Source organism: Habropoda laboriosa, unplaced genomic scaffold (genome assembly GCF_001263275.1).
Source record: "Habropoda laboriosa isolate 0110345459 unplaced genomic scaffold, ASM126327v1 scaffold769, whole genome shotgun sequence".
Lineage (NCBI taxonomy): Eukaryota > Metazoa > Arthropoda > Insecta > Hymenoptera > Apidae > Habropoda > Habropoda laboriosa.
In genome coordinates this window covers 213,884-224,756 of record NW_017101042.1, presented here as the reverse complement: position 1 = coordinate 224,756, position 10,873 = coordinate 213,884, and the positions used below count along the sequence as shown (strand labels likewise).

At 32.0% G+C, this 10,873-nt stretch overlaps 1 protein-coding gene across 1 annotated transcript in view; it reads right to left on the bottom strand.

The window, feature by feature from the left end:
* The window catches only part of LOC108577998 (serine/threonine-protein kinase mig-15), a 192,983-nt gene that overhangs the window by 57,154 nt on the left and 124,956 nt on the right, over positions 1 to 10,873 (bottom strand). Inside the window, exon 12 of the mRNA XM_017941240.1 lies at positions 8,169 to 8,239. Within this exon, the coding sequence (XP_017796729.1) occupies positions 8,169 to 8,239 (71 nt within the window). The remainder of the gene's footprint in view (positions 1 to 8,168; positions 8,240 to 10,873) is intronic.

The following is a 10,873-nucleotide window of genomic DNA, read 5'->3' as shown; positions in this document are numbered from 1 at the left end:
AAAAAAAAAAAAAAAAAAAAAAAAAAAGAAACGGAAGAAAATGTCTTAATTTGCCAGCTACTTTCTTCTTCTTATTCAAAAGTGTATGAATTTATTCAAATGATCTAGTCCTTTTTACTATGAAGGCCGCGAATGTTTTACCAGAAATCCCGAAAATACAATTACTTACTAAAATACAGGACACTGTAAATATGTGAATGGGCGGTTAAATACTCATGAGCGATAGTGTATATGAAAAAAATAACAATTTCAGAGATATATTTAAATGATTATAAGGCAGTTCAAGTAAATAAAAGGTAAAGGAAAGCGGAGAAAGTAAAGGAGGAGAGAGACAGTGGAATTCGTTTTGAGCTCCCCAGTGTCCTAGTCAATAAGGCTAGTTACATAGGAAACCTGTGACTTACATTAGACATAGGAGATATTGGAAGGCCAGGTCAGGAACGTTAGTGCACTAATTGGATAGGCGTGGAACTGTTTCCGAAAAAGGAACGCGTATTCCTTTCCCCTCGTTTTCATATTTTTTAACCCTTTTGCAACAAATAGCCACTATAACGGCCACCTACGAAATTGATCCTGTGTACGAATAGCCACTATACAGCTATTTCACGTCAAATCGCACAGAAGTACAGTCATAGTCACCGATTCTTTTCAAACGCGCAGGACTTGTTGATAACCTTGAGAAACAGCTCTTTATCTCGAACAATTTTCGAGATATTTAGTGTTAAAGTTTCTAAAAATTATACGAAATCAGCCTATATGTCGCGTTACTTTAACCGTATATTTCAGCTTTTTTTAAAGATAATACTTCAATCTTCGGCTCATTTTAAAGCTAAATTTCCGAATATTCATACAGGGTGGCCGGTAATTAGTGGTGCAACCGGAAACGGGATGATTCTACATAAAAAGAAAATAAGTCGAAAATGTAGAATAAAATTTTTTCGTATGAGGCTTTGCTTTCGAGAAAATCGACTTTAAATATTCATCGGGTACTCGTGTACTTAACTATGTCTCGACTTAACGTTTGGGTTGGAATAATTGGACATCAAATTAACGGGCCTTCTTTTTTTGTGGGAAATGTAACGTCAGAAGCGTATTTGAATTTTTTACAGAATAAATTGCCCGAATTATTAGAAGACATACCCTTCACAATAAGAAGAAATTTTATTTTCTAGCAAGACGGAGCACCGCCACATTTTAGACGTCAAGTGAGAGATTTTTTGAATGAAAAATATTGCCAAAATATTGGCCGTGGTGGCTTAATAGCTTCGCCACCACGCTCTCCTGATCACACACCATTCGACTTTTATTTATAGAGTCACATCAATTTAGTTGTCTATTCCGGCGAAATTACAAGTTTCCACCAATTAAAGGAAAGAATTAGTTTAGCGTTCAATCTATTAAAACAGCTAAACACATTAGAAAACGTCGGAATATAATTTCTGTTGGACACGGTGTACACCCGGAAACCTCAAATAATAACACCCATATCGATCCGGGCCGTGAAAGTCTCAAAACTCTCACATTAGAAAACGTTCATAGAAAGTAGGATGTTAAAAAAGTGCCAAATTTGTACCCCTTCAGATACCTAAAATTTTAATGAGGCATCATTCTATAAGTCCTAAAGCATCATAAACGCACAATTATTTATCTCAAATGTGATGGGAATGTTATAAAAAATGTAGATGAAGTTGACGATACTTCGAAATTCGAATTGAAACTTTCTGACTTCAAATGATCATAACTTCGAAATGAATGCATGAAATGAAAAAATTCAAACGCTATTCTATAGAGGAAAGTCAATATTTATATAGTGTGTGAAAACATATTGCTCAAATTGCTAATTAATAACAATAAAACGCAACAAATTAAGATAAGGTGCTACCATACAAATATTCCGTAAAATATGTTCGTTATTCTACTGTAACTTACTTCTAAAACAAGATGAAATGCATCGAATACGACGAATTGTTATTATATTTCATCCTTCTCTTCTTCGGATGACATTTCTTCGGTAAAATATTGATTGAGGAAGTTAGCAGATGAATGTGTGGACGTCTGATGTCGAGCAATCCGACCCGGAGTACCCTAATACTGTTGCAACGTGTGAACAACAATACCCCACTACACGTTGGCCTATTTTGCACCCACAAATATGTCCAACAATTGTCCGTTTTCATTTAAGTGATGATTTTCATCCGGATGAATATAAATATATGTAGATCATTAAGGTTTAATTGCGGGAAGAAATCAAGTGATACCAATTCAGTGCGTTGAAATTGTGATCCAAGTGCGTTTAAGTTTTCACTTCGTACTACTCCTGACAAATGATTTTCTTTTGTGGAATACAACGGCGACTTTTAATTCCAAGTAGCAACAACATTTTTGACAATAGATTACTGCAAATACCACATCGACCTAGGTTCTGGAAATAGTATTTTAGTTAAAACTCAAATGCACTCACGTCACATCAATTCCGTGAAATACTTTGTTTATATATTATTGTTGGGCATTGGACAATTGTTGGACATATTTGTGAGTGCAAAATAAGCCAACGTGTAGTGGGATGTTGTTCACACGTTGCAACAGTATTATGGTACTTGTGGTTTGCTCGACATCAGACATCCACACATTCACCTGCTAACTTCCTCGACCAATATTTTACCGAAGAAATGTCATCTGAAGAAGAAAAAGATGAAATATAATAACAATTCTTCATATTCGATGCATTTCATCTTAGCACCTTACCTTAATTTGTCGCGTTTTATTGTTATTAATTAACAATTTGAGCAATATGTTTTCACACACTATATAAATATTGACTTTCCTCTATAGAATAGCGTTTGAATTTTTTCATGTCATGCATTCATTTCGAAGTTATGATCATTTGAAGTTAGAACGTTTCAATTCGAATTTCGAAGTACCATCAACTTTATCTACATTTTTTATAACTTTCCCATCACATTTGAGGTAAATAATTGTGCGTTTATGATGCCTTAGGACTTACGGAATGATGTCTCGTTAAAATTTTAGGTGCCTAAAGGGGTACAAATTTGGCACTTTTTTAACAACCTCCTTTGACATTTCCGACTCAAGATGCAGAGAAGTAGAGAAACGTCAATTTGCAAGTTTTTCAGAAAGTATTCAATCGTTGCAATCATGGATAAAATATGTAAAAAATTTAGAGTAAATCATTTCATCTCCTCATTTGCATAGTACTTCTATGGTTTCGTGTCAATATTGCAGAATACAAAATGTGACATGAAATTTTAAGATGATTTGTGAAGATGAATGTAATAAGTTTGACATTTGAGGCTACAGGAAAACCTACTAAGATGCTGTGTGCTTCTTCTGTAGTGTGAATTACTGCAGCGAAGACAAAAGAGGATAAGAGTGAGTGCAGTGCTTTATATGTGAAATGTGGGTACAATGTGAATGAGCTGGTTATTACTCCGGAAGTTACTCCTGTGACTACTGCAAGTAAATTTCAAGACTTAGCATTGATATTTACCTAAAATGATTATTCCTATGCTGTGATTTTTGTGCCTGATTAGATCATAAGAGAAAATAATTTTATAATATACTTGTTTTTTTAATTTTATAAAGTGAAAATTACCTATACCATAACCAAATCGTTACTTTGTGTCACTTTTTCAATTAGACCAAAGTTTCGAGTACTTTTTGTTCTTCATTATTAGTGAGAATTTGAAATATAAAGATTTATTAGTTTTCCTATGGTATTATGCAGTTTTATTGGTTTCCATCCTCTGCCGTAATTTTTTATTCACCTTAAACAAACTGATATTCTAAATATGTATGCTGCACTTCCTCTACATATTTTCACATCGCGATCCAAGTTTGCAATATACAACAAACCGACGCACAGTGTTTCGAGTATATGGGCGTCCGGGACAAAAATCATAACTTCTAAATTAATCAATTTTCGACCTAAGTTCTGTAATACTTTTTTGAAGAGAATTTAAATATACATTGATGGCACATAAAAAAATATATGGTTTCATTTGAAAAAATTGTAGTGATCTTTATTTTTTATCGAATAAAAACTTTTTTGTAAATTTCTATTAACACAATTTATTGTCAACTGACTAACTTCTGTTTGAAAAATTTGTTCATCAGTTTCGCGGAAATACCGGAAAAATCGTAACGCCATTTCGCATACAGGGATTTCAGAGACAAATATAACTTTGTATACATTCAATATCTCTTTTTTTTTGTAATTTTTATTAGGTAGTTAAATAACAATATAAATAATAATAAAAATTTAATAACCATGTAAATACTAAAAAAATAAATAACAATATAAATACTAAGAATAGGACGCTAGAATACCGAAGGCGTCAATAACAATTTTGACAATTTTCTTCATTTTGTGCAAATTTGTGCAGTTAAATTTGACATTAATAAATAAAAAATCACAGAGGTACTATTCGGTACATTTTTTAAAAGTCTCGTTAAAGTTGATAAAAATTTTACATGAACAATCAGGAAAATTTATTGCTATTGTATTAAAATTCTGGGTCAGCTTCAAAGGTATTCAGATACTAAACACAACCTACAAAAATCAAATCAAAAACACAAATGGTCTGTGAATGGCAGATATTTGAAATACACTGATTTCAATGAAGAAAATTTCACGTCTTAATTTTAACAACAAATGGACGTATTCAGTCAAAATTATAGGTAATATTACAAACTATGATTTGTTATTAACATCTTAAACTGAAAAAATTTGTAGATTTTACACTTTGAATTTCTGTTTTTTTTTTTTTTTCAATTTCATTTTTTCACTGTGTAGGACAATATATTCTTTTGCAAAATTGAAACACTTATCTTCGTTTAATTTTATTTTATGGCTCCGTCCTGAGAATTCTACCATAAAAATCATTCGTAAAATTCTGCGACATAAATCAAAATGAACATTTTTCGTTCTTTATCCCATAAATCGTGTTAATAATATGCATATCTAATCAGTCTATCTAAATTAAACTTCTTTTCGCCCGCAAAATTCACTTTATGCCACTGATCAATCCAATTTATGAAGATTTGCCCAAAATTCAAAACAAGCTTTAACATAACGCTAATTTTCTGTAAATTTTTGTAAATTTTACATATGGAACACTTTCAATTATTCGTTTAATAGCCGAAATCGATACTGTTATTCCAACTTCATATTTACTTTTCTTAACAGAAACTGCGAAACTAAAAATATTGGGCAAAATTAATCTTCTTTCCTTTTCCTTTATATTTTTTCCCCTAATTTTCAGAGGTTTTATAAATTAGATAGTTATATTAATAACTTAAGCACTTCTATTGATTTTCCTTCTAATTTCTTGGTATGTATGTCTTTCTTCTTTAAAGCTTTTGCTTTTCCAATTTCTTCCACACTAGAAATTCTGCGACTCATATTAGCTCAATGGTAATACTAATATTAAAAGTAGTGGTTATGAGACTTTTCATATCATTGTAGAACTATTGCTGAACGATGCTTCTGCACTGGTTTACGATTAAACATTAACTGAACGCGTTTAAACAAGTGAAGCTATTCATGTGGACACTAGTTTCGTTCGTTCAACAACAAGAACGCTATAATACTCAAAAATATTTACAACAATAGAAATAAATGCTATCTGCTAGTCCATATTACATACATATCTAATTAAAAATGTTACATAACATCTATTATTATCTATTTACCCAAACTAACATATTTTTAACCGAGACTATTCTAGTCAGCGGCATTGTATATTAATTGTTATTCCAGTGGATTTACTGTATAGGCGAGACACCACTCAGCTGGAGCATCAATTGTGAGTGCATGAACATTTTCTACCTACTGGAATCAGAGATTCAACAATTTCAGTTTAGCCTACCTCGACCTAACCTAATCTAACGTACCTAATCTAATATTTCCTACATAATTTTTATTATTTAGGGACTATGTATTTCGTCCTAACAGAATTCGGATATATTGTTAGATTGCTTTAAACATTTAAGAAGTTAAAACTTAAGCAAAACATCTTCCCCACCCATTCTATTTACATATGATCTTTTTACTCCTCCTTGTTCTGCCTCTGTGTATCATTCACAGAGTGAATTAGATTTGTTGTAGATACCAATAGAGAACAAGCCCAGATCATTTGGACCTAGGACAAGGGAGTGAGAAAGGAGTTCTGTAGAAAAGCTATTTATAATTGAGGATGATTCTAGTGGATATGGTCGCTAAATCTAAGTTGCAAGCACGAGAATGACTCGATGTTCCAAATTCCCTTCCCAGTTTTCCAGTTAGGTAACATGGTTCTGAAAAATTGGAGTTGCGGTACTAGATCTCAAATAGTCCCAGTAAAGCTAAGGAATATATCTTACTATCTATCTCTTACTGCTACTATCTCTTTGCAGCTTCTTTTCTAAAGCACATTAGAGAGCAGAGTAAAAAATAACGAAAGCTAGAGAGTTAGGGAGTTAAATGCTATGTCTACTTGTACAAGAGACATTTCAAATATTCTGCATTCTTAAACTGTAGTTCTGCAAAATCTTCATTCTAAAGAAGATGAAATATGGTTATTCCTCACCTTCCCTATTCTCCTGATTTTACCCATCTGTGACTTTTTCATCTTCCCTAAAATAAACACGTATCTTAAAGGGTGAAGATTCGGTACAGTTGAAGAGATTTTGGGAGAAACGAGGATTGTACTGAAGGACACGAAGAAAGAAGACTTTCAGAAGGTGTTTCAACAATGATAAAATCGCTAGAATCGTTGTATCAACTCATAAGAGGAATACTTTGAGAGGAACGGGTGCCACTCAAATCTTAGGTTAGTCTGTCATTTTTTATAGAGCAAGTTTGGAAACTTTTTGACACTATCTCATAGACTTTAGCTCAGAGATGAAAGAAAAATAGTATCTTGCAAAACTCTTGGTGAAAAAACCGTCCCTTGCTCTCATGCTTTCAATTACTATAAATACTACTATTGCTACTACTACCACCCCAGACATCCCATTCTCTTCTTGCAAATCTTCTCAAAAATAATCACATTTCACGACCGCCTATAAACATTGGACAATAGTAAGTTTCAATAACTTTTTTGAAATTTCAACAAATAGTACATGCAGGATTTTCACAGGAATTTTATTTCATTCATGCTGCATTTCCACTTCAATGCTAATGTTGCAATTATTTCTCACTGATAATTGACGTAATAATTAACTTTTAAGCATTGTGTTTAGTTTCAAAGCAATGCTTGCTTTGCAATTTGGAATTCATGAAAACTTAAAAGTAAGCAATTAAAACATATATGAAAACCAATTAAAATTATAATTCAACAAACGTAGATTTGATCACAATTTCTTTAAATTTTTAATTTACGTCGAACTTTCGACTGTCACTTACATACATTTGTTTTTCTACTTATGTAAAAAACACATAAGTGCACCAGAAAGGACTTTCATATTTTCTGTTTAAATATATTCTACAGTCTAAGGCCTACTAGAAAGACTCTAAACTCAGATTATCATATATAAACCATTGATTTTTTATAATTCCTAAACTCGGTATATTATTCAGCAAAATATTTTTCAAAATTTTCATTAAAAGTTTTAACTGTACAAAAGCAGTTCGAATAATCATACAGTCAATCAAGAAAGTTTAGACATAATTATCAAATGTAATTATAAAAATGTAGATAAAACCGAAATATTAATTTCTCTATCAATTTATCTTGAAAATATACGAATAGTCTAAATAAACATAAGGAAATTACGATTTTTATTTCAATAAGCCACAAAGCTATATGTATACATATAAGTAAGTAATTAGAAAATTTGTTAAGTACACAAAGAATCGAATTTTCATGAATATAAATTCTATGCATTTTATTTGGAATAAAAATCCAAATAGTTTATATAACTTCTTACAAATCTAGACTATAAAATTTTGAATTGTTCATATTTCAAAAACCAATTCTCGATGATGAAGAACCTTTTGTCGTAAGGAATTTGTTTTGACTTATACGAATTATTAAAAGGCAACGAAGTATAGAGGTGCAGAAATTTTAGATCCGTATAATTTATCTTCACACTTCTACAACGTACACTCACGCAGGCACACACAGACTTGTATGAAAAGAACAAAGAATTCTTGTTCGATGTCCTACCTTTCGGCTTACCTTCGAGGTGCGAATTCTGAGCATTGTGCGACGACGTCGACGATGGATCCGTAGACGGTCTGAAAGGAGAAAATTCGGGTCTGCAGCAACGGGCATAGAAATGAAGAGAGTCGTGATGGCGTACGATGAACACGCAGAATGCGTTGTGCAGGTTGCGTGGCGAAACGACGAAGACGAAGATTCGAAGCAACATGTTGAAGCGTAATGAAAGTTGAAACGAAACGAAACAAGATTAGTATGATTAACGTATATTTTGATCATAGAATATATGTATAATAATACCCCTTTCGCTACTGACGTCGATTATAGTCATTATTTTGTGAAGCGTCTTTTGTAAGTACTAGTGCCGACTTTAATCATTCGCGAAAGATTCTCTAGATAATGCACTAGAATGATTGAACAACTTAACAATATGTTTGCTTTTAAGAGGCGCAACAATAACATTCTACACAAGTACATATCTGCAATTGTTGCCCGATCGATCGCTGCCGTAGTAAAAGGGATATGGAAATATAAGAACGATAAAGTACTGCTGAATTAATCAATTTCTTTCTTAAGACGATAAAATACGATAACTATACCCTAGCATTATCTTTCGTTTCACGATAAAATTTACCAAAACTCCTTACATGTTACATGTGTTATACCGGTGTTCGATAACTTTTATAATACAGATAATACAAATAATATTTATTGAAAAAATCAATAATATGAATCAACATGAACCAATAATATTGATTCAAATATTTACACTTAAAAAATAAAACAAAAATTCAATATATTACGATTTAAAAAATACTATTGACTTTAGGAGCTTAGAGATGTGAATGAACATTTCTTGTTGGAAAAAATATAATTTACAGATATCGTACACAACATAAAAAGAATTCTGATCAACTTACTATTATTTTTGGTTATCAATTTGCAGCACTTTATGCATTCGATGTGTTCTAAGGTAAACTAATAACGAATGCAATTTTGAATATTTTCAACCCTTTTGTTAAAAGCAGGAAGAATTACAGTTGATAAATGTTAATTGACAAACAAAACGAAGAAAAATATGAAGATCACTTTAACCTTTTGTTAATTAAACCCGTAGTCTTTTGGATATTCGCTTTTAATTCCATTGTAGTTGAAATAACTACGTAATTTTTGGTTGTTCCAAATAAGCTACGCGAAACTGAGGATGACGACATATGAAGGAAATTGATATAATGTAGAACTTTGATTCTCTAAGCCCTGTGTCTAGAATATCCATCAACAGGTAGCAGAAATTTTCAAGTGATTTTACATGACGAAATAAAACAAAAAGCAAAAATGACAAAACTACAATGAAGGGCTCCTTTCGCAGGATCTAAGGTTCAACAATTTGTCATACAAAATCGTAATAGTTGTCGAAAACCGTGAGGTAAAGTTACTGCTTTATCTCGACGAAGCTAGGACAAATTTTGTATTACTGTTAGTATATCAGCCGACTGGTCTGACGAATTGCTGAAGCTCAGGAATTTTCTAGGCGATTTTTTTGAAGTGACTACATCTAAAGAAAGGAGTCTGGATCACAATTTTGTCAGTTTGATTTTTATCTCATTTTATCGTGTACAGTCAGTCACTCTTCAAAATTTCTCCTACCTATTATCATATATCCCGTATACCTCGCATAAATATTTCCGTAAAATTTTATACAATTTAATCCTCTATAAATTTATTTTACTACTCTATTTATCATTTAACATGTTTTTAAGCATATATTAAAGCTGGGGAAGGTCGTGACGCTAGATACTATTTATCTAGTTTGTGAGGACAAAACGAACTTGAGCACTGCCACTCCGCGACACGTGTAATGGAGGGTTAATGTCACTCGCAGTCATTGATTTAGTGAAAAAGAAAGATTACTATGGAATTTTAATAAATCTGATAATGTACAATATCTAATAACTTTAATGCATTACTGATTCTAAAACCTAAAGGAAACTTTAACACATTCGTTGCTATCAGAAAATCGTGAGGGACATGTCGTGTGCCACCAATTCGTAACTCTTATTCAAACACGTGATTTTCACGAGGGTTTTCGTAGTGGTGTAGTGGTCGATCACACAGGGACGGTATCGACTTTTGATGTCCCAGTAGTGACCGATCGTCAACACACTGTCGGCGGTAGCACACGTGGTTAAGTCATTCTGTGCTGTACATGCGGCGGTGGCGGCAACGAACGTGTTAAAGGATTTTCAACCAAATCAACCATAAAAATGATAGAAACAATTTGTCAAATTCATTGTTTCACACGTCTCGTCTACAACACGTTTCTGTTTTTTATTTTTCTTGTACTTTGGTTTTCATAACGCGTATTAAACTACATGAACTTATAATTTGTACACTATAGTTATTTACAATAATTATATTATTTATAATTTATAAAAGTATTATTTAAACAATATATCCTTCAGAATATTTGTGACTTTTTATAGAAGCACACTTGTACGTGAAAAATTTGTTTTGTATTTCACGGGATTCAATGACATACATCACCCGAGTTAGAAACCTATATTTTCTTAATTTGAAATTTTATACATATGTACGTTCTACACATATTTCTATAAAGCTCCTAACGAAATTATTATTACATCTATTATAATGTTTTTACAATAACAAATTTAATTTGATCTTTCACAAAAAACACGATTTCTCTTAATATA